Here is a 24939-nt window from a genome sequence, read left to right on the forward strand (position 1 = left end):
ATTTCTCTAAAACAGCATGGCAATAAAGAAATGTAGTTATGTTTCCATGACAGGAACCATCTGGAGTCAAATAAAAAACTCAATAACTTATCTAGATACGTCATCTCTAGGATGTTAAACATCCAAGTGATTGATTGAATTTTAAGAGATTTTGGCTGAATTTTGATTGTCTTATTAAAAGAGCTAGTGGGGCTTCAGAATTCCTGCTCTTGACAAGTCACATCTGTTGAAATAAAATATTGCCTGAAACCTCCACCTTAAATATTTACTTTTTGGGGGGTAGTATATGTAGTTCTTTTTAAATTGCTTTATATGGCCACATGAATTTGTTAAAACAGTATTGGAAAAGATCGTGTATTGAACGTCTCATTTATGGAATGTAATGGCTACCTATGTGTGATTTCTGGCATTCAAATAAAAATTGGAAAAGTGGGAATGTTTATATATTTTCCTATAAATGTTCAAACACCCCAAGATGAAAACTGTAGTTTAAATCCAGATATTTGTTTTAAATAGCTCGAGAAAAAATTCTTATGGAGGAAGGAAAACCAATTCTAAAGCAAGATAGTTGATCACTTTTAATGAAAAAATAGTGAATAAGAGTGTGCCCATATATTTCCATTTTGAGAAGTTATAGCTGTCCCCCAAACCAACAACTCTGAAGAAGTGTTTTAGTTGTTTCCATTAAATCTACATTTAAAATTTGTGTCTAAATTATACACTTTTTAGCTTCTTACGTATATAGTACAGGATGCTTTTACCTTATCACTAGCGAAACATTACTGCACACCATTCAAACCAAGCATCCTATTTATGGTTGGTTCTAGGAAAGAAGAATAGTTCTTCAGATCTATTGTCATGCAAATAAGTTTAGACTTCATTATTTACTTCTATTTAGTCAAGTATGGAAACTCTTCCATAGTTAATTCTTTGATTATATGTATTTACAATTTTTTATATCAGGAACAACGGTCTTGAGTAATCACTGTTGATAATTGCATCTGTCGCTTGCATTTCTAAATCTGATGGATCTTATAGGATAGTTCAGGTAACTTTGTAATGCACACATATGTATATCCTAAGCCAATAATTTCCTTTTTGCAGGTTACTCACCCGGAAAAGAGTAATATAAGGCAAAAAGTCTTGGTCTGTCCATTCTCAACCTGTGAGATTTCTTTCTTTCAAAAGGAAATGGTGCAAATCAAGTCAATGGTGTGAGAAACATCAAATCTCGTGAACCAAAATGCAAATATTTGAAGGAAAATGAGCAGTATTTTAAAAATCTACATCAGTGCCTTTATGGGTTTGGAGCATTTCATGCCAGATTTAGAGACCATTTAAATCCTTTTTAAAATTGGGCCCAATGTGTTCTGCAGTTAATAGTCATAAAATCTTGTGATTCAATTTATGTAGTTCCTAATGGCCATGTGTGGTAAAAGACTAATATAGACACGTTCTTCAAATTCAAAGCCGATTCATCCATAAAGCACAAGAAAAAGAGAGCTGATTTTGTTTTTTTTAAATCTTGTGGTTTAAGATTTTCATCATGTGTGAGCCATTATTTAGGCGATTTTTTTTTTTTTTTTACCCAAGTGGGAAAATCACTTCTGATCAGATTTTGTTGTAAATGTGTTCAAGCAAATGAAGATAACAGTTCTTTTTTTATATGTAAGATTATTAAAATCATAGCGGTTGGATATTAAAAGGGCATTTTTTTTTTTTTTACTGCTAATTTTAGATCCCCTTAGCCTGAGTCATTCCTGTCATCTGTATTTATCTGTGTGCTTATTACATTTCAGGCCTGCGACAAGGACCCCCAGTGTGGTGGAGCCATGTGCTGTGCTGTTAGTATCTGGGTTAAGAGCATACGGATTTGCACACCGATGGGCAAAGTGGGAGACAGCTGCCATCCGCTGACTCGTAAAGTTAGTATATATGTTTGTGTTCTTGGTGGTTCTCTTACATTGCAGTAACTCAACTCTGAGCAAGGCCTGTGTGACATGAAACCCAGGGTAATGTGCTAGAAGTTGGGAATCAGAGAAGTTGAAGTGGAAAACCACTTCCTCACTCCTTTCCCTTTCCATTTGAGAGAATTGTATCCTTTACCATACTTATTCTATTAATCATTTACATATCATGCTTCTTGTGGCATTAGAAACATTTCATGAAAATAATTTCAAACACTTAAATTTGCTTAAAAAATTTTAGGATATATATATATATATATGTGTGTGTACTGTGTATGCTTCTTTGCAGAAATCAGAGTATGAAAGCTCTTGAAAAGACTTTTAACGTCAGACCTACCGAAAAGGCAGAAGTAAATAAGTTTGTGTTTTGGTTTTTGCAGAAACTCATCCATGATGCAATCACTCTTGTATCTTAACTTGAAAGTCCTATATTTTGACTCTCTCCACAGGATGCATTGTTCACAACCATGGAGGTTCACGATATTTAACTTGCCAATTTATTATCTAACAGCTCAATATCACAATGCCCTGAACACCACTTTTGAAAAGTTATTGCCAAGAAGTGGCAGGACCAGTGGCAGGGCTAAACAGCGCTTTAGAGGTTGTGTCCCCAGGGGTTGCAGACTCTCCTGACTGCAGGGGTCGGGCAGCTGTACGTGACTTCTGGAAGGGGGTGGGTGGCAGGCAGGAGAGAGCAGAGAAGTTTGTGGAGCCTGGAGAATCCTTGCCCTTCAGGTTCAAAACGTTTGAAATACAGTATGAGTACAGCCAGATCCCCCAGGGATGCCAGCTTGCAGGTGCCTTGCTCTTCTAGTGGTACATCTTCATTTACCCAGCAGTTACGTGGGGTGCAGGGGCAGGGATGTGTGCTGAAGGACAAGTCCCAGGCCTGGTGGCTTGTTGGCGGCGAGTTCAGTCCCCTGCAGTGTTCTCTCTACACGTGGTATCCTCTCATCTTAAAATAGGTTGAACGTTTTCAAAGCAAGCTGGATTCCACCTTCTTCTTTTTTTTTTTTTTCCCCACACGTGGCTTAGGGTTTAAAACTGTAGTAGTGCCAAACATCTTTCCCGTCCTCCAGAGTTACAGATAACAGCTAATATTTTGACTCTCTTGGAATGAAATAAGGAAGGACGTATATTGGCTTGGGTTTCGCTCTGTGCGCTGTAGTGGGGACCCTGGTTGATTGGACCCATCTGAAGACGGCATTGGGCTCTCCTGTGGTTTCCTTGAGAAACACTTCCTGTTGTGTTTAGACCTTTCCTCCCCGTGAGCCGGTCTTGTCATTTGTAAGCATGATATGCACCTTTTATTCTTGGCCATTTTGAGACAGGAAATGTTTTAAACCGTTAGTTGTCTGGCTCTGTGCCAGACTCCACCCCTCCCCACCCCGGGTGGGCGGCAGGGGGGTGGGGAGGGGTGGTGAAGCCGGCCCAGCCGCCTTTGACCTTGATCTCAGTTTTTATCATCAGCCTTATCCAATGAGAGTCATCTTTTGTCCATTGGAGTCGCTGTCGCTGAAAAGTTGACTCTTAACTCACCCTCCTTTAAGACTTACGTTGTCTTCGTACAGGATTAGTATAACCTCACGTGCCCCGGGTACTAGAATCTCGGGGCCAGTTTGCTAGAGCGAGTGAAGAGTGACACATTCTGGGGAACTATTTTTGTATGAATCGCAGTACTAGTTGCCACTCGTTGGATGCAGTCTTGTACCGGACGCTGGATCCTAAGTGTTGTGGATGTGTTTCTCATGTAATACTCCCAAGAAGCCTGTGAAGTAAGATTTAGTTTTGTCCTATTTTCCGTGCAACAACATTCAGCCTCAGAGGGGCTCAGTAAGTGGCTGAGGTCCCAAGGTGATAGGTCAGAGGGCAGGCTCTGGATTTCACTTCTGTCTGATGCTCCATTGTCTGTGTCGTCTTAACCACTATATTCTCCTACTTCCGTGAAAGCTGTCGTCATGTTTAATTTGAACATGTTTTTCAGCGCAATTAACCCAAACTGGTTTGTGTGGGGAAGATGCTCACGGAGATGAAGGATGATGGTCCAGAGTTGGCACCTGTCTCGTCCTGTAGTTCCAATGAGTTTTCCAAATCTGAGATATTTTGACAAGAGAACCAGATTCTGCCTCCCCGGTTCCTCTAGTTTCTAGTTGAGGTTTAGTGCAACGTCAGTTCTGAAAGGAAACAAAGTCATTCTCCTGCCGTAAACCCAGGTACATCTCTGTGCTGTGTTTTTATCACACTTAATAACAAAGTCTATAATAACAGAGTAGGGTTTTCCTAATAGAATTAAGTGATAAAAGAAGTGAAGTACTGAAAAAATAAGATTTTAATGTCAGATCTGAACTTACCCCCTATTCAAATGCCCACTTGAAATGTGTTTCTAGACCTCAATGTTACAGCTTTTCATACTGGTTATTTTTCTGTCTTGAAAACACATTTTCATAGGTCATTTCGATGACTGAGTTCTAGTCCCAGAGTTGTTACTTGTCTTGGGCGAAATTAATTTATGCCGATGAAAATCTAGTTCTTCCAGAGTATCTTTCAATTATATTCTATTCAAAACAACTCAAGAAAAAAAAAAGTTTTTAATAAACATGTCCTGGTGAAACTCCACTCTGAAGTTTTACAGCTCATTAGTAGATGGTAAAAACGCAGACAGAAAATTCTTTTTAATGCGATGTGTTTATTACTTTTACCTCCCTGTTTTCTTTTTGTTTGGTTAAAAAAAAAAAGTGGATTAACTCTGACTGTGGTCCCAGGTATTGGTGCTTTAAAAACACAGGCTACGAATAGGTGAGGACTATACCTGCTCAAATTTTAAACTTTCCATTCTGGTTTGGTCTTGACATTAGCCACAGATGTTTGTTTATTTTGATAAAGTGAACAGTATTTGATGAATAAAACTGAGACCTGTAAGTAGAAACTGGTGGCCCCTGAGTTTATTTTACTGTTTTGTTTCAGATGTATCAATTAACTTGTAGAGTTTACAGTCACTGCTAGGCTACGATTTTGTAACTGTAAAGTTTTTAACTTCACATTTGATAATTCAAAAATAGAATAAAATATGTCTACTTAAAAAGAATAAGATGCACATCAGATGAATGGATAAAGAAGATGTGGCACATATATACAATGGAATATTACTCAGCCATAAAACGAAATGAAATTGAGTTATTTGTAGTGAGGTGGATGGACCTAGAGACTGTCATACAGACTGAAGTAAATCAGAAAGAGAAAAATAAATACCGTATGCTAACACATATATATGGAACCTAAAGAAAAAAAAAAAGTTTCTGAAGAACCTAGGGGCAGGACAGGAATAAAGACGCAGATGTAGAGAATGGACTTGAAGACGGGGTGGGGGAAGGGTAAGCTGGGACAAAGTGAGAGAGTGGCATGAACATATATACACTACCAAATGTAAAATAGCTAGTGGGAAGCAGCCGCATAGCACAGGGAGATCAGCTCTGTGCTTTGTGACCACCTAGAGGGGTGGGATAGGGAGGATGGGAGGGAGGGAGACGCAAGAGGGAAGAGATATGGGAACATATGTATATGTATAACTGATTCACTTTGTTATAAAGCAGAAAGTAACACACCATTGTAAAGCAGTTATACTCCAATAAAGATGTTTAAAAAAAAAAAAGAATAGGATGCATGTTTTCTAAACACATTTTTAGGCAAATAATAGTTTTAACATGTATTGATTTTTAACAATTAGTTTTTTAACAATTAAGAATGCATTACTAAATCATATGTCTACTAGGAATACTTTGCTGTTTAAGAAACATTCATTTCTATTAATACCCACACTTCTAGAGTTTATAAAGATTAGCCATGTCCATCCCATTCTGATTACCCATTGGCTTTGGAAGTTTAGAATTATGTGACTAGTACTTTTATTCTTATTGCTTATTATTTTATCAAAAAATTTTAAATTTAAACAACTATGTTTCCTTCAAAAAATTAATCTTGTTTTTAAATTTCATTCCATTTTTTATGTTAACATTTTTAGCCCTCATTTTGGTTTTCTATTTTTATTTTTGAGCTGCACTTTAAAACTTGACTAATACATTTTCCTTTCCTGAAGCAAAAAATTTCTGATTAAAACCTGGGTCTTGTTCATGTAAAAAAAAAAAAAAGAAAAAGAGGAAGAATTAAAAAGTTATTAGCTGTTTCTATTTCAGAACCAACTTATGGTGAAACATTATAGACCTAATTTCCAAATAGAGTATAAAATTTTTTAAAATACTGACTGAAATATAACTAATATAAGTGCAAAATTTAGCGAAAGATGGGTGGAAGAATACAAAGTATGCTCATTTGCTGTCACAGATGTCAAGAGCCACTGTCTGCATTTGCTCTCTCAGGACAGCTTCATGGCCATGATTACAGGTTCAGATTGGCAGAGAGACTCACAAGACATGAATATGCTTTAGTTTAATACGGGGTTTCTCAACCTGGGCTCTTTTGACATTTTAGGCTGGATGACTCTTTGTTGTAGGAGCCGCCGTGTGCATTGTAGGATGTTTATTAGCAGCATCTCTGACCTCTACCCCCTAGATGACAGTAGCACCCCGTCCCAGTTGTGCCCGCCGAAAGTGCCGCCAGACGTTGCCACGTGTTCCCTGGGCGGGGAGGACGGGGGTGTGGGAGGAGGCTGGAATCACCCCGGTTGAGCACCCTGTCTAATACTTCATTCACTGCGCCTTACAGGACACAGCGTAGGAGGTACAGCATCTTCGCCTCCTTGGGAACTCATCAGCTCCCCGAGCACACAGCTTCTTTTGCCCTCTCGTCCACACAGGTGCTGTGGCTGCCATACATGATTGCCAGGGTGTGTGTGTGTGTGTGTGTGTCGGGGGGTCCCCTTGACTCATAGAAACTACCACTCATTTCCTGCAAATCTTCTATGAGCCCCCTAGTCCCAGAGGCTCAAGGCTCCCCCAACTCAAGTGCAGTTTCACCCAACCAATGAGGCTGACCCACCATTCCCTGCTTTTCTTTACTTCCTCTGGGGACATACTGCAGTGGGAGGCCCAGGTCCGTGTCAGGTCGACCTCCATCAACCCAGGCCCCAGGTTACCCCTCTCCTCACAGGATGGGAGCAGATAAAGTACTGCATGATTTCGGGTTATGTGAGTATATACCTACTCCAAAAAAATTAGAAGAAACAATTTAGAACTTCACCAAATTAAGATACAGTGGCACTCTTCATAGCTATTAAAACCAGAAGCTGTGGGACTTGTCATTTTAATTTTATGCACTGTTATACCATTTGAATTTTTTGGAGCTGTGTACTTCTATTGAAAAAGTTGTAACAAGCCTGGTTTTATTAAGATTAAAATTATAAGAGAGCCAGTGCTTTTTATGTCGCGTGACTAGGCTTTTCTGCACGTATCCCATTATGTTTCCTTCTTTAACACAATTGACTCTGTTTTGAGAGGCAGCACGAATAATACTTCTGTTTCGTATCAGGACTGTTTTCTCTTTAAAGGTGCTGCGAATGTATTGGGAATCATGCCTTCTCAAGAGTGCTGAAGGTTCTGCCTCGGTAACTTCTAGAATTTGCTGGTTGGAAACCTAGACTATTAGAAACATTAGCTTGAGTGTATAGTTGATTCTAAAGTAAACCATCACGTTGGTACTGAGTGATGAGCTCCTTGGCTCTATTTGTACATCTGAAGATGCATCTTCCATGAACACTTGCTCATGCATGTGTGACTGTCAGACACCTATTAGGTTTGTCATACAGTGAATGTAGAACTAGCAGTGAATGGACCCGTCAAGAAACGGGCAAGTTATCTATGGGGTGTATCGTGTCAGAAATCGTGGTCTGTGTGGTTAAGAGCTCATAGATGGAGGAGAAAACTGCTACAGGCTGGTCCAGTGAAGAAAGGTTCAGAGGAAAGAGGGAGAAACACAGACTGGATCTTGAAAAAGCATAAAAATAGGAAAAGGGCATTCAGGTATAAAGGGACCTGCAGGACAGTCTAATCATTATGTTAATAAGTTCAGTTGGAAGAGATCTAGGTTGACGCTTCCACAATCTTGGTGCTCCCAGTAAGAAACAGAATAACACAAAGATATTTTTGAAGGTTTCACAAAAACACACGACCTAGTGAGCACGTTGCCAGGGCCCCTCCTAGACCCTGGAGGGACCCTATGTAAGCGAGAGCCTTTGGCTTCCGAGTTTGGTGGCATTGATCAGTGCCAGGCAGGGGGGCTCGGGGCAAAGGGGGAGCTCCAGGACCTGAGAATGTCACCCCTTTACCTGCAGGGAGGTCACAGCCTATGGTGGGCGCAGGAGATAGGACACACTCGAGAAAATATTTCTTAAATGCCTATGTGCCAGGCAGAGTGCTGTGTCCTCATAAACAAGAGTCCCTTTCTTCCCAGAGCCTCGAGTCTGGGCCTGGTGGTATTTGGAAGAAGATGGAGCTGGGTTTGACTGTGACACGTTCCTTTTCTAGCTGGGTGACCTCAGTCAGGTGCGTTACTTCACCTCAAGAGGAGGCCACTTGGCTTGTGTCAAAACGAGGCAGAAATCTGGCTCCCACTTTGGTGTGACATTCATACGTGATGCCTTGATGTGGCCCGTGGCGGGCCGCCAGCGTTATTTCTTTTTTCTGCTGCTTTTGCTGAGGACGACCCACGTGACAGGCCAAAGAGTGACCATGGTGTCGAGATGCGCAGAGCACCGCACTGAAACCATGAGGGCACTTCTTAGTACCCGAAACTATGTTACTGGGTATCTGTCATTAAAGTTTAAGTTCCATGAAGGGCAGAGGCCTTTCCTGTTTGGTTCGTCACTGTATCTGCAGCACCTAAAATAGGGTCTGATATGCTGGTGACACGCGGTAAATGCCTGTTGAATGAATGAATAACAGACACATGCTCGGTGTTCTCCATGTATACAGTTTGACACCCTTATTACAGTTGGAGCTCACTTGTTCCAGGCTCCTTGGGTATTGCTGTCTGTGTTCATTTTTCTCAACCTCAGCACCGTTGACATTTTTTTGACATTTTTTTGACATTTTTTTAGACCAGATAATTCTTTGCTGTGGATACTGTCCCCTGAGTTGTGGGACGTTTAGCAACATCCTTGGCCTGTACCCACTGGCTGCCGGCAGTGCTGCCTCCTCCCCTCATTTGTGACACACAAAAATGTCTCTGGACCTTACCAGATGTCCCCTGGGGGGCTGGGGGCAGAATCACCCCAAATTGAGAACCATTGGTTCGTGTAGTAGTCTGGGGCTCGGTGAAAGGAATCTCTTAGATCTCAGGGTCAAGAAAGGATCATAAAGGTCATGAGTTATAACGTCTCATACCATCCACTTGTAATTGTCCATGCCATTCCTGCTGCCTCCACCTCCTGTGACATAGTCTCGGTGGCAACAAATGAGCCAGCTATCCGTGGGCCTTTTTTTTTTTTAATAAATTTATTTATTTATTTATTTATTTATTTTTGGCTGTGTTGGGTCTTCGTTTCTGTGCGAGGGCTTTCTCCAGTTGCGGTGAGTGGGGGCCACTCTTCATCGCGGTGTGTGGGCCTCTCACTGTCGCAGCCTCTCTTGCTGCGGAGCACAGACTCCAGAGGCGCAGGCTCAGCAGTTGTGGCTCACGGGCTTAGTTGCTCCGCGGCATGTGGGATCTTCCCAGACCAGGGCTCGAACCCGTGTCCCCTGCATTGGCAGGAAGATTCTTAACCACTGCGCCACCAGGGAAGCCCTCCGTGGGCCTTTTGACACACACAGTGACAGAACCATTCTAGCATGCGTCTGCATGGAGCCGATGGCCAAGGTGCCCCCGAGTAGACACTGTCATTAGAGCCTTGAAAATAATGCTCTTGCAGAAAGACAAAGGAACTGGAATGGCTCTGCCTGTTCACCACATACCTCCCCTGCCGTCCTACTGCTTCCCTTTCTTCCCTTTGTATTTATTGATCTCAACCATCTCCCTGGCCCTTCCAGAACCATTTTGGAAATGGAAGGCAGGAAAGAAGAAAGAGGAAGAGAAGAAAAAGGAAAAAGGAGGTAAGAAGAACACGAGCATGGGAGCACCCAAAGATAATGCCCAGAGTAATTAGCCTTGACCGTTGTTGGACACCCATAGAATTGGGTCCATCCAATCAGTTCAACCTAAAAATAAGGTTAGAATGGTTCTGCCACTGTCTGCAGACAGCCTTTTGTTTGATGTATAAAGAAACGATTTAGAAGGCATCTGGAAGATGCATCTCAGATTTTCTCCTAAGGACAGATCACTGGTGTGGGGCGGCCTCTTTTGGTGGAAAGAATAGGAAATATGGCTAGAATGATACCGAAGGAAGCATTTGAGTTGGGAGGCAGGAAGGATGCATTTCCATGCCTTGCGGAAACTGTAGAAGGATCCCGGAGGCATGAGTCTGTAAGAGCTGGCCTCTCTCATATTACCCTGGATCGGGTAATTTGCCATCCCATTTCATTGAATATCGATTGCCTCCAGGCCTGGGGTTAAACTTTCTCCCTGTCACTTGCAAAGCATGCAGGTTCTCAAGAGGGCACCACTCCTACAGGGGGAAGAATGGTTTTTGCTCTTTGCCTCTAGAAAGCATACGTGTTTTGAGGGTCCTCCACTTGCCGCGGCACAGAGAACCACCACACCAGTTGCTGGTTGACCCTCCTCAACCCAGCTTCACCCAAGACATGAGCAGGACTCTTAGAAATAGCCATTGAACGGCTCTTGGAATGAAGCTGACCTTTCACTGCTGGTTCTCCCTAAGCCCAGGTTTGCTTTATTGCATTTCTGCAAATCGAGCTTGCCTCGTTCCCTAATTTTCCTCTTAGTACTCCCCTTGCCCCACCCAGAATTTTGACTTCATCTCACATCTTTTTTTTGGAGGGGGGAGGAATGGTTTCTGCGTTTTTTTTATAGATTTTTTTTTTTCTTTTTGGCCGCGCTGCGCGGCTTGCAGAATCTCAGTTCCTTGAGCAGGGATTGAACCCATGCCACAGCAGTGAAAGCACCGAATCCATCCTAACCACTAGACCACCAGGGAACTCCCTCACATATTTGCACAAATGTATGAATTTATATATTTCTCATTATCAGTGAATTTTTATTTGCTCACTGTATACATGTGGTCGTGCCCATAACGTTATGTTCTCCTCAAGGAGCTTCAGTCACAGGACGCTCTAAAAAGAATTAAAATGAGAACAAGTAGAAGGCAGTGTAGCTTGCTGGTTAAAAGCTTGGTCCCTCTGGTCCACCTGCCAGCCAGGCTTCAAGTTCTGGATATGTGACCTTTGGCAAGCTCCTAATCTCTCTGTGCCTCAGTCTCTCGTCTGTAAAATGGGTAAATTAAAGTATTTGCCATCTTCACAGAGTGGTCGTAAGGATGGAAAAGGATAATACATAAAAAAAGTGCTGAGCCTGTCGTTTGATGAATAGTTAATAAACACTAGCTATTATTATTCAAAGAGATTTCTCAACCAAGTTGTTTTTGTTTTTGTTTTTTTAACATTTCCTGCTCTGACTCAGTTTTCTTTTTTATTTTAGGTTCCATTTTTTGGACGGAGAATGCATCACACGTGTCCATGCATGCCCGGCTTAGCCTGTTCACGGACTTCGTTTAACCGATATACTTGTTTAGTCCGAAAGTAACCACTTTAGAGGAGAAACTTTAAATGTGAACAGCCACACGATGTCCGTAGAGTCTGTTTACCTGTGATTGTACCAAACAAATAATATGCCAGAAAGAAATGCTATTGCTTCCTCAACTTTCCAAGTAACATTTTCCTCTTTGATTTTTAAGTGATGTGTTACTTTTTTTTTTAATCGAAAGCGGACTTATGTTTTGAATAGAAATGTAAAGTGCAAGGCATTATGGAACCAGTTTCACTTCCCTGTTTGTGTTTTGGTTTGGCTTTTTTTTAATGCCAGTAACTTGTCCATTTTCACAGAAGTGCGGAGAATAGGAATTTGATATTTTGTTACAGAAACTTTTTTTTTCTTAAAACACCCCCTGCCCCACTGCGTGTGCGCGCATGCACGCACACACACACACACACACACACACACACACCTTGGTCTCTTTCCCTCACTCCTCAGTGAGTTTTAAGACTCTCATTTTATTGTTTGGCATTTCCCTCTGACCCTCTAGCATTTTAAAGTGGGGATCCACATCCTTGAGCTTGCCGGCAGAATCACTGATGAGAAGCAAGCTTTTTGCCTGATACTTAAACAGTGAAAAGAATGTGTACTTGAACTAGACCCCAAACTTCTCTTATATGGAGTGGAGGCAGGGGTGCTTCTGAACTTTAACTGAACCTGCTTGTGCAAGTGGGTTTCAGGTCTGTGGTTTGACTAGTATGAGGACAGAAAGAATGGGAAGTCAAAGTAATTTAGTCCAGATTTCTAGATTTGGGATTTTTTTAAAAGACTTTTCCAGTACAATATTACATTTATTTCTTTTCCTTTTGATTAAGTTTTTGTTTTGTTTTTTTTTTAACGAAAGTCTCCTAGTTAGAGATGTTCTAGAAAATGTCACTTGAAGAGGAAGTATTGATTTTAATCTGGCGTAACACTAGTTATCATTTTTAAATCGGTATTAAGTTGTCATTTAAACTTTATTTGTAACCCAAAGGTCTGTTGTAATGGATTGCCTGATATCCCGTCATTTGTACCTGTATCAATATTGCTGTGTAAAAATTCTGTATCAGAATAATGACGGTAGTATATATCATTTGATTTATTTTTAATATCATATCCTTATTTTTGTCACAGCTGTCAGTTTTTATTACAAGCGGATTTCTATATAGCCCACGTTCTAAAATGGGTAAAGACTCCAAAGTTGGTAATATAGCACTAACAGTGTGTAAGTTTTCATTTTATGGACAGAAAAGTTCTGTTTGCATGAGTTTTAAGGTAGTATGAAAATAATGTGTTAAATCATTGAGGTTTTGGAGCATGAAGGAAAATCATGACATGCAAAACTGACTGTTATCAGGAATGGACTCACGGGATTTCACTGTCTTGATTCAGCAGATAGTAACAGGGTGTTGATCACGGGTGGTTAGGCAGGGTGCTAGGTGCTGGCCGTACAGCGATGCCAATGTAGCCTGGCCTTGAAAAACCCACCAAGTGTTGTAAATGGATTCAACGTTGCAAATAAACAACTTCTGGAATGTGTTTAACTGACTAAAGTGGCCGTGCTAACCCACTAAGAGTTGCAAAAAAAAATTGTCCATTTTGTAGTTATTTATTCAGCCAGGGCTTACAAATGCACACTATGTGTAACTTTACCTCTGGAGTAACGTGTCCCATAAGTGTATGGGATTTTGCTGTACTAAGTGCCATACTTGGTCATAGAAGGATTATTTTTGGTTCAGTTTAGTTTGGGTTCAAGAAACATTCCTTGGTCAGTTTGTTGGAAAAGAAAAATAGACTTCAAGTGGAATTATGGGTAATTTTGCTCAATGCTCTTTTTATATAATGTTCAACATGTCCTTTTTCATAAGTGGTGAAAACTTGATGGGGTCCATCATTCGTTTCCCCCCAGGATAAAAGACATACAACTTTTATAAAATTTTGCTTTTACATATACCAACTTAGTATTTTAAATCACTACCTAAAAACTTAGACTACATGTACACAGCCAAGAGAACAAATGTGGAGCTTGTGTAGAAAACTTAGAACTGTACCTACTGACTCACTACGATCCAAAGAAAAACAGAACTTTGTCATTTGTCACCTCTCTCCTTCGTTATTATTTTTATTGAGGAGTGTACCCTTCTATTTGGTTATTATTTTTTAACTTGTTACCAGAGTTAGCACCTATCAAACCATTGTTTCAAAACCCTTGTGATCATGCTTCATGGCAAGTCTTTAAAATAATTCTGTGCAAAGCACACAAAGTCTTGGGCCATAAAGATGGTGGTGCCGTTTCTTCCAGTCTCTAGGACAATCTCTCACTGAAGCTGGAACTTCGTAGGCCGGAATTTCTAAAAGTAAGGTAAAGTGAGAATTTATGCAAGAAAACTTAAGTCAACTATCTAGTCTGATATAAATATTGTGAATGGATTCCATCCTTTCTAAGGTAGAAATAGACCTTATGCCAGAAGCTACTGACCAAACTCAAATGGACCTTTGGATTTCCTGGCAAACATTGATTTTCATGAAAACTGTCATGTCTGACTTGAGCCTTTTTTTAAGAGCAGCATTTTTTTTTAACTGTAGAAAAGTGTGTGCCAAAACTGTGCCCTTACAAACCCGGTTATCTAACTGAAGACCTTCATCCGTCCCAGCGTATCCCTGTAGTCTTTTGTTGGAGCTTTACCAAACCAGACCAGTGATAGATGAAACACGTAGACAGACTTTACTCATCATTGTTTCTCTCATCAGAAATCTCACCCCACTCTTCTCTCACTTCATTTTTCAGAAGATTATAAAGTCAGGGACCATTTTAATGGTTTTCACAAGTGGCGTTTTCTCACGTGACTGGGAACAGGCCTGTCCCCTAGAGACAGTACTGAGGCTGGCATGAGTGTGTGTGGTTCATTCTCCAAAGCAAACAAGCAAAACAGTAACTTCTTCTTATGGACATTTTTAAACATCCACAAAACTAAACAAAATTGTATGAGGAAGCCTCTGTCTCCATCATGCAGCATCTTATCAATAATGATCATCTCAATGCCAGTCTCATTCCTCCTCTACCCATCTCCCACCCCATCCTCAAACCTTCACCTCTCCTGTCCTGTCTCGAATCAAATCAGTTTGGTCCCTTCTCCATAGGGTCCACTGTGAGATGGACAGGCACAGCCTTGTGTGTTGGTAGTAACATCAATCCTTCTTCTTTTATGATGGCTCTCTGCTTAGATGTTGCCAAGGCCCTTTCACTGATCAGTCTGTCCTCCTGAACATTTCCTCTTAAGACATATTTTTGAAATCCCAAGTTGGAGTTCAAAATGGAGGAGTGAAATATTTTCAGACCCAGGATGTGCGTATATGAATGAATATTTACTCTTGTATAAAATTTTAAAAGAAAATATTTGCTGCTCAAAGTAAGAAATTTTCACAATAATATTGCTAACTACGTATTGTGATTGGGTTCTGGGAGTTAAATGTAGTCTGCTATCGTTAGTCCGTTGGACAACTGATGTTAAATATTCTCTGTTAATTCTGCTGGATTCGGTTAAGGAGGGGGAAAATCCCTGAATGGAAGGTATGGCTGGTAGACTCCAATTGTCTTCCACAATTCATTCATTCATTCTCAAATTCTCTCTCTCTCCCCGCCCCTCCCCCGTCCCTCTCTCTTTTCTCTCTTTCCTCCTTCCCCCCTCCTCCCTCTTTTCTCCCTTCTTTCTCTCCCTCCCCTTGCCCCTCCCCCAAGAGGTTTTACCTGGGTACCCGGTCACTCATCCAGACATCTAGAGACTGCATTTACCAGCAACCCTTAGCCAGATGTGACTTAGCAGTGGAGCGTGGGCAGAAGTGATATGCCTCACTGCCTTAAAAGTAAATTGCACTCCCCTTCCTTTCCAGCAGGGAGATGCAGCAATGAATCTGGCTCCTTTGGACCCAGAGAGCGAAGGTAGGGCTAATCCACCAGTGGGTCACTGAACGACTTCCTGAAGCAGTCACCCAGCAGCCCAGAGAAGCGGTTCAGCCACTCCGATTCGAGGGCTCTGTTAAAACACTTCCGCTTCTCCCCTAATCAATACGAATGGAATCATTCTTTTCAAAAGTGCGTCATTTGGTTAATACTTCTTTCTGTGATCTTAAAAACTTTGTCTTGGTGTTCTTGCACAGTGGTTGCCCTGCAGAAGGGGGACTCAACCCCCCATCCCCCAAATTGGTTTGGATGTTGGGACAGATGCTGCCACACACACTGGGAAGACGTGACAACATGGATGACTCACGTCGTGGGATTTTCTGGTGAGAACAGAGCAGGTGCGCGTCAGCCCAAAGTGGCAACAGCGAGGCAGTTTGGTTGGTTTTAGTTTTTAGTATGGTCAGGAGGCAGGGCTGGGTGAGAATTCCTACCTGCTGGGGCTGTGGGGAGGAACAGAGAGGAGAGTGTGAGGCTGGAGCGTGGTCAGTGCTCAAACATCCAGAATGGAGTTTTCATCTTTATTGCAGTCCTGAAAAAATATCATAATGAGAAACTGATAACCAAATGGAAGAAGAATCTTCAAATCAGAAATGGTTAAATTCACATTCTTTGGTTACAAGAGCATTCCTGTTCCATACACTAGGAAAACGTGTAAATGTTTTTTTAATTTATTTATTTTGGCTGCGTTGGGTCTTTGTTGCGGAGCGCGGGCTTTCTCTAGTTGTGGCGAGCGGGGGCTACTCTTCGTTGCGGTGCGCGGTGCAGTGGCTTCTCTTGTTGCGGAGCACGGGCTCCAGGCACGTGGGCTTCAGTAGTTGTGGCGCACGGGCTTAGTAGTTGTGGCGCACGGGCTCAAGAGTGCAGGCTCAGTAGTTGTGGCGTACGGGCTTAATTGCTCCGCGGCATGTGGGATCTTCCCGGACCAGGGATCAAACCCGTGTCCCTTGCCTTGGCAGGCGGATTCCCAACCATTGCACCACGAAGGAAGTCGCTAAATGTATTTCTTGCTTCTACTGTTTCAAACTCAAATATGTCATCTCCCCACGAATTAAGAAATTTGGGAGACAGGGAGAGTCACTGAGGCTCATTACAACCGCACGTTTTCTTATGATGTTTAAATGAATTTTAATCTCACCAAGAGGTGCTAGAAAAAAAAGAATAAACTTCAAAAGACAGACTTTCAGTGAACGAAGGTGTTTTTCCAACTAGCAAAAAGTAAAGTAACATGCCGTTAGCAGAAGACTAATCACGCCTTTGTATAATTGTGTTCCTTTTAATAGAGGCAGGTATTAAATATATATCTAAAGGTGTTTAATTATAATATATTTATAAAACTTATACAGTAACTTACAAATTAAAAAAAAAATCTTTTGTCAGACCACATGTCACCCTACTCATAAAGGATTAGAACAATTATGCAAATCAAATTCTAGAAATAGCTTTGGTATCCCATAATTCCTCAAGATAGATATGCAAATGAACTGGATCGTGCCTGTGGGTTAAAAGAATTACACACTATACAGTTAAACTCTTTAGTATGTCACTCTCCAGAATGAATACCTGTGACGGGTTCTTTCCTATCTGTTCTGCCTTTTTTCTTCTACTAAGCACATTGCAATGCAAATTGGTCAGGACTCAGGGACTATAGGGGGAAAATATAACGGGGTGGGGGGGTAAAAGGAAAAAAATAAATACGTTAAATGAAAAAGGCGAGGACAAGTTTCATCCCCTCATGCATTTTAAATTTTATGATCTCTAGAGAATATTTTAATAAGGCATGTATTAAGTCAGCGTTGCAACTTTAATAAGTTTTCAAAGCCTTTCAAAATTACAGCACATCTACATATCTTCAAGAAAGTGAAACCATTTATTGCACCCTCCAGGTTCCAACACAGATTCTAACCGAAAAACAGTGTGTGCTTCTCAGATATCACATCCTGGCAGAAAGCAAGATTTCCATCCCAGAAAGCTATGCAGACTGGCATAACTCAGGTAATAAAAATATCTCGAGTGATGTTTTCAAATATACACTTTCCTACCAGTTTACATCTTCTCTACCGTAGAATAGGCTGGCCAGTTAAAACTTCATTTGTAAATGACTAAATTATTCCTCCTAGAAGCCAAGTGGTAAAATAGCTTTAATTTACCTGTCTCCTTAATGTTACTGAGAAATAAGACAGTTGCATTTATGCCTTGACATTGCAGCTTAAAACATTTGTGCATGTTTTCTCTGTGTAATTTGAAGTGACTTTGAGTCTTCAGGCTTTCAGATATAAATTTCAAGCTATTTATTTATCTTAAATGCCTGCAACCAGTATATAGGGTGAATCGAATACTTACTAAGACTTTTCTTCTCCTTTTCCCTTGAACAAAAGCACAAAATACCTTTTTCTGTAGCGTTAAGCCTGCTACTCCTCCTTTCTTTGAAAAGCGAGGAGAGTGGTCTCCTGGAGAGCGACCTGTTTGATTTCTGTTCGGTTCTGACATTTCTAATCTGATTTGCTGGCTCTCCCTGCAAAAAGATTTTAGGTAACAAACTTTCTCCATTAAAACGACCATATCCCTTACTGGCACTTGAGCATTCACATAGAGTTGGAACAGAAAACTTTGAAGAGAGAATTATGTGGTTTTATTTCCCTTAGAAACACTTATTTTGAAAATGGACCCCAGAGTGAGGAGAATGTGGGAATCAGAAAGATGGGGAAGATGGAAACTGGACAATTTTTTGTTCCGTCTTCTGGTTTTTCCTGCTTCCCTCAGTAGGGCAACCAGAGATAGTCTGCCTAAGGGCCCTTTCTGGGCAATCGGCTGTGAGGTCTGTTCTCCTCATTATCCCGAGCTCTTTTTCTCGATCTCTCTTCTGGCGTATCTCATGTTCTGCCTTGATTTATGGTTTGGGGTACATTTGCCAGGTTTCTCCAATTACCTTGCTAACTCATCAGCAAGAGAACTGGACCTTTCTTATCCTCTGTGTTCCCCTGCACTTCCCAACATAGAAACTGGCTTCTTATTCACTTAAATACCTATGGATTAGACGGATTCATTCAAGTGGTTTTCCAGATTCCTATAACTAAATTTATCATACTAAAAGCTTAAAAATACACTGATCATGATAACAGTTTTTATAAAGTGCAATTAAATAGAACCAGCCTTGTAATAGTTATTTTTTAAAATCTTCTAGATTTATTCCAATCTAAGAAATCAAGTCAAATCTATTTTATTATTTTTTTCCAGAGCCAGGTTAATCTAACAGTTAACAGCAGGCTGAATGATCTGATAACTGGAAATGTGAATTGAATTAAATAAGCCTAATTTTTAAAAATTTGTGACTACAGTTCCAGGATATCAGGCATATCTGTCAAGGGAGTGGAGAGGATGGAATTGTTTTAAGTATTGTTGCAGTTAATTGTTGCTTCAAATAACAGGCTTTCTGAAAATATTAGTGGCTGAAGCAATAGCAGTTTTTATTTCAAGACCAGAAATCTAAAATCTAGAGATATGAGGTTGCATATTTGGGTAAGTAGATCAACAATGTTAAAACAGATGTCTGCTCTTTTTATCTTTCTGGTCTGCTATTTTCACCATGTTGACAATATCTCTTCTCATGGTTGCAAGATGGCTGCTGTGGCTCCAAGCATTACAACCTCATCAAAAATATCCCAAAAGGAAGGAAAAGGGAGGGCAAGAGGGCTCTGTTCTTAGGCTGAGGTAGATCCCAAAAGTCTTGTCCAAGTTGGAGAAAAAGCATAAAGAACCCCGTGGACTCAGATCAAGTTTGCTTTTAATTTTGTTTACTCCAGAAACAGCTAATAAACAATGCAAAGGATAACGATATGGGTCTAGAATATGGATGGGTGGAGACAGTTTCCCATTACCTCCTTTGCCCCTCACAGAGCGGGTCTTGAAGTCCAGTGGTCTTGGAGGGTCACACAGAGTGGCACGTCTACCAGGTGAATGGAGAACAGTGTTTTGAGTCCACTGCATTTTACAACCTCAGCCATCTCAATTCACGGACAACTTGAAATGCCAGTAAGCCGGCTACTCAGCCCACTGTGGCACTCAGATCTAATGACTGTGTTTGGAGACTTGGAAAATTTTCAGGACCTGCACGGGGACAATCTCCCCTTCTCTGTAGAGGTTAGTTCACCCTTTATGTCTAAGAGTTCAGCCTGTATGTTTGAAAGCTTAACAGCAGTTGAGTTGGGAAAAGAGGAAGTAAGGACTTTGGACGTGAGAAACAACGCAGCAAAGGCATGTTGGTGTGACCCAGTATGGTCTGTTCAGGGCACTGCCAGTGACTTGGAGTGGCTGGAGCACAGAGCCTGAGTAGGGAGAGGGAGGATGTGAGACCAGCAGGGGAGCCAGGAGCCCAGGTGTGCACCATGAGAGCCCAGCAGAGGGGTGACTGGGCCAAGAAGGCCTTCCAGAAGTCTTGGATCTGAGTCCAGCACAAACCTGATGTTCAGCCAAGACCCAGGGGTATGGCTGTACAGGTTAGTTATGCCCGTGCCATCCCAGTTATTACATATTGTGAATATTGCCTCTGCTCTAGAGGAGCTGGTGAGGGATTCCCCAGGCAGAGGAGGGGGACGGGCTTTCCAGGGAGAGCTTATACAAAGGTAACCAGAGAAGGGAGAGGTGGAAATACAAGGGGAAGATGAGGCCAGGGTGGTGGAAGGGCCGGACCATAAAAGGCCTTCTGTGGCAAACCAGAAATTTGCACTTGTATGGGTCATGGAAAGACAGTGAAGGGTAGAACCAATCCTGCCAACCCAATGATCCATCCTGACTCAGCCCCAGGACCTGGGACCCTGTTAACCTCTTAGGGGCAGGGCATTTGAAAATGTAGATGGCTGATGGTGAGCCCAAAGCCTTGGCAGAAATGATTGTGTTGTATTTTCTTTCTTTCAAAAAGAGGAAGAAAGAAAGGAAGAAAGAGAAAGGGAAGGAAGAAAATAAAGAGAAGGAGGGAAGGAGAGAGAGAAGGAATAAGAGAGGGAGGAAGGGAAGAAAGAAGAGGAAAAAGGGAAGAAAGGAAAAGGAAAGAAAAGAGAAAAGGAAAGGTAGAAACCAATATGGCAAGACTGACAAGATCTGGCAAGGCTGAATGGTGCATATGGAGGTTATTCTTCATCATTGTGGTTATTGATTTGTTATTCGCTTCCCCACTTTGAGATATTTCAATTTGTAAAAAATGAACATGGTCAGGTGGAAATCTAAAAGTAGATATGTCTTTCTGCAAAGCGATTTAACATATGGTGTCAAAAGACCTAAAAATGCTCATTTTTCACCCAATAATTCCATGCCAGGACATGCAGAGATTTATAGACAAGCAATCTATTTTCTTTTGCTTCAAGTATAGACATAACCCATTTATTTCACCTGGGGAGGAGTGGCGGGGGAGTTGTGCTAAATTAACTTTTCGATGACAGAAAATGAGCTATTTTAATGGAAGTCTTCCCCAAATACATTGTTCCTGTCCTGGTACAAGGAGTAGAGTATTCTGAAATACAAGTAACCTTCTCTTGATGATTCTTTATTAATATAATTAACAATCAAAGTACAGGCTAATAAATTCAGTGATGAAAGTAGCTGTTGAGGTGCAAGGGGAGTTTTGCTCCTGCACAGTATTCCTCTGGACAGCTAGTTCCTCTGCATCTCTTGGTTCTTCTTTTTCCTTTACAGTTGGCCGTCATTTCTCATTACTTGTCACTTGAATTCTCATTAGAAATCTCCCATCCAGTCAGAACAAAGCAAAACAAAAAACAGGAGTTAGCCCTGACAGCCTAGTTACTATGCCATGGCAGGTGCTAAAAATTCTGCTGATCACATAGGCTTAGTGACTTCTATTTTTTGAACTTCGATCACTTGTGGCCGGTGGGGGGATGTTGGATGAGGAGAGATTTACTTCCTGGGCCTGTCTTTAGATAAGATAAGATTTCTGATGGGTGGCCCTTGGATAATTAATGTCTACCCGGTCCTATGATCTGGGAAGAAACAGGCTGATAGTTACTCGTATTTTCCAAATAGGAGACTGTCTGCATAGACAGATTGACATTTACGGACAAAATAAAATAATGCTGACCATTCACCTGTGATAAATTGGCCACACCCTCTTATTATGACTTATCCATCTTGGACTGAATATTTAATAGTTTATATTCTGCGCAACTCAAACTTCAATATATTTACTGTACCCACTTTAATTATTATTTTATCAAAATGGTTACTTTGCTTACATTCATGTTTTATGTGTTCATAAAAAAGTTTTGAAGCAGTATATATATATATATACTGCTTCTTCCCTTGAAGAGAAGATCTGCAGATTTTTTATCTTGCATTTTAAGTTAACAAGCCTCCAAATGTCTTAGAAATTATGGTCAGCTAAACAGCATGCACTAAAAGGATAATAAAAACGTGAGTACCTTACTTAGACGCATATTACCACCTGTCACAGCCTCAAACAACAGGAACAAAAACCCACTCCAGAATGAAAATACTGGTATATTTATATAATGCAAAGAGAAATACAGATATAAATCCTCAAAACGGAAGATACGTTAATAAAAATGTAGCATTATAAGCGAAAAAATACAGTACTTGCAGAATTTAGTCTTTCAACTTAAGGTTACAATGCGTCTAACAAAGAAATAGTATTTAAAATTATAGTTCTCATTATTAATTTAAAATAACCATCAGGAGAACAGCACAGCTTAACCTAGCAAACATTTTAAGGAAATGCTTTGTCTCATAGAAGTAGAGTATCATTATATTCCATCCATTTATACCATGAACAAAAGAAAAACAATTTTCAAAATGGCAATTAGTTTCATAAGACAGAATAAAACTGGGCTCTTCAAAGCACAAACTGTTCGCCTAAAATTATTTTAATTTTTATTGGCAAAAAATACCTAAACAGTTTTGATTTAGTACTCTGCTTGTCTCCGAGCCCTCCCAATCCGTGAACCACCACAATACGAAAACATGCAATACTGTATCTTCTCCACACCATTACTAACCAAAACACTTTTTACTCTTTTGAAAGGTACAGTTTTACAGAAATGTTTCCACTCAAGATTGGTATGATACAAAGAGCAGTTGTTGCTGACGGGCATTTCCTAGTAGTATGAAGCAAGGTAGGAAACAAATCTTGTGTTACTTGTTACTGACTAAAAATGTCTGCCTTGCTACTCGTTCCCATTTCTGCTCTTTAAATTCAATATCAATACTGAACAAAATTCTCAGCGCCTTCAAAGAACCAGAGCAGTCCAACTGACCCCACCGATGGCAATTCAGAGGGAACTTGAGACAACTTTCCCTCTTTCTCCTGCTGCCAACAGAAGACCCTCAAGAAATCGAACTTGTGAAGTCCCCCTGGGTTCCTCTACCTCACTGCAAAATGTAATGCCACTTGAGGTTGTCAAAAATAGCTTCTGTAGAAAACTGGCCATGGTCTTTAGGAAAGGTTGCATGAAGAAAATTAGTTTAGCCTTTATTGAAAAAAAAAAAAAAAAAAAAAGTAACTCATGGAATAAAAGACATCAGTGCCAGTACCAAGACTCCAGGGCCTACTGTCAGGATGAAAATATATTTAGGTGGACAATCGCAAGGAGCGGGGGTGGGGCTGGGACTTCAAAACCCTGCCCAAAAGGGGTCTGTACAATCCTAGTGATGATGCACTTCGAGAGCCGTTTTGAAGGCAGCTCAGAAAATTAAACAGGGGGCAGAAGGGGGAGAAAAGACGTCACTGTCCAAGCCAAAGGGAGAGGCCGGGTTGGGGTGCAGGTGGCGGGAGAGCCACTTACAAACCGATGCCTTTCAAGTCGCAGGGGAGGGTGGCCTGGGTGGCCTGGGGGCTCTGGCAGCAGGGGAACTGGGCCCGGAAGCAGTCCCTGAGCTCTCTGTTGAAGAGGAAGCACACGACGGGGTTGATGCCGGCCTGCGCGAAGGTCAGCCACACGGAGGCCGTCAGGTAGGCCTGGGGGACAGCGCCGGGCCGCACCAGGACCCGCAGGTAACTGGCCACGACGTAGGGCCCCCAGAGGAGCAGGAAGAGCAGCGTGATGGCATAGAACATCTTGCACAGCCTCTTCTCTGTCTTGAACTCCTCGAGCACGAGGAGGCGGCGCGCGCCGCGGCCGGGCCCGGCCGGCCGGATGCCCACGAGCGCGGGCGGCGTGGGCCCGCGGCCGAAGCCCGCCGTCCAGTTGGCGGCCGCCTGGCCGGTGGCGCCGGGGCCGTGGAAGGTCCAGTCGTGGCTGACGGCGGGCACGAGGCGCGCGGGCCGCATCTTGCGGCGATCGTGGATGAAGAAGAGCAGGCGGAGGTAGACGAGGTGCGTGGCGCCCACCACCACGGCCAGCAGCAGCAGGAAGCCCAGCGCGCCGGGGGCGCCGTCGGGCCGCTGCTCCAGGGCGCACGGCGCGTCCTCGTCGTCGCCGCCGCCGCCGCCGTCCAGCACGGGCGGGAAGGCCGCGGCCAGCGCCAGCGCCCAGGCGGCGCACACCAGCATGGCGGCGCACGGCCAGCCGGCCAGGCGCTCGGCGTAGAAGCGGTGGTGCGCTATGGCCAGGTAGCGGGTGACGCCCACGCCGAGCAGCAGGAAGGCGGCGTGGAAGCAGAAGAGCGCGGCCAGGAAGGCGAGCAGCTTGCAGCCCAGCGCGCCCGGCGGCGCCCCCGCGGCGGCCGCTGCCCGCCGCGCCGCCAGCATGACGGCCGGGAGGCAGGCGAGCGCGCGCAGCCCGTCGGCCAGGCACAGGTCGAGCAGCAGGTAGTAAGGGGCGCGGTGCAGGCTGCGCTCCCGCACGATCAGCAGCGCGAACAGCACGTTGCCCGCGAGGCTCACGCACAGCAGCAGGCTGAGCGTGGCCAGCTTGAGGCCCAGGGCGGCCGCCTCACCGCCGCCGCCGCCCGGCTCGCTCGCGTTCGCCATCGCGGCCTCCCCGGGCCGGGCGCCGCGCTCCGCTCCGGGGCCGCCCCCGGCCTCGCCGCTCCGCAGGCCTGCCGGCCGGCTGGAACCCCACCAAGCGCGCGGGTCCCCGGCGAGCTCCCGGGCCGGCGGAGCTCAGCCCGCGCCCGGCTGACCCCTCCTCGGCTCCCCGAGCTGCCGCCGCGTCGCCGCCATCTCAGGAATGGTGCGCGCAGGAGGCGACGGCCACTCCCTGCGCCTCGGGCGCCGCGGGCTTCACTGCCGACCGGGCCGCGCCGCCGCCCGCAGCCCCTGCATCCTCCTCCTCCTCCTCTTCCTCCGCCGCCGCCGCCGCGCCTCTGGGCTCTGCCCCACGCCGGGCCAGCCGCCGCCGCTGCCGCTGCCGCTGCTGCTGCCGCCGCCGCCGCGGAGCCCCCTCCCCTCCGCCGGAGCGCGCCGCGTGGCCGCCG

The 24939-nt window shown here is 43.2% G+C and overlaps 2 protein-coding genes across 5 annotated transcripts in view; one reads left to right on the forward strand and one right to left on the reverse strand.

The window, feature by feature from the left end:
- PROK2 (prokineticin 2) overlaps positions 1-13153 on the forward strand; it is a 411259-nt gene extending 398106 nt beyond the window's left edge. The window contains exons 2-4 of one of the 4 annotated variants that reach the window (XM_082346229.1): positions 1800-1925; positions 9944-10006; positions 11508-13153. In XM_082346229.1, coding sequence (XP_082202355.1) covers positions 1800-1925; positions 9944-10006; positions 11508-11612 — 294 coding nt within the window. In that variant the 3' untranslated portion in view covers positions 11613-13153. Of the gene's footprint in view, positions 1-1799; positions 1926-9943 lie in introns of those variants that run through there. The other 3 variants (XM_082346228.1, XM_082346230.1, XR_014232443.1) reach the window with 3 other exon arrangements.
- Positions 13154-22045: 8892 nt separating this feature from the next.
- On the reverse strand, positions 22046-24628 carry GPR27 (G protein-coupled receptor 27). The gene has a single exon (XM_082346221.1). The coding sequence runs from the start codon at positions 24491-24493 to the stop codon at positions 23363-23365; it is 1131 nt and encodes a 376-aa protein (XP_082202347.1). The 5' UTR covers positions 24494-24628; the 3' UTR covers positions 22046-23362.
- Positions 24629-24939: the final 311 nt, after the last annotated feature.

Source organism: Balaenoptera borealis (assembly GCF_965194805.1).
Source record: "Balaenoptera borealis genome assembly, chromosome: 12".
NCBI classification, from domain to species: domain Eukaryota; kingdom Metazoa; phylum Chordata; class Mammalia; order Artiodactyla; family Balaenopteridae; genus Balaenoptera; species Balaenoptera borealis.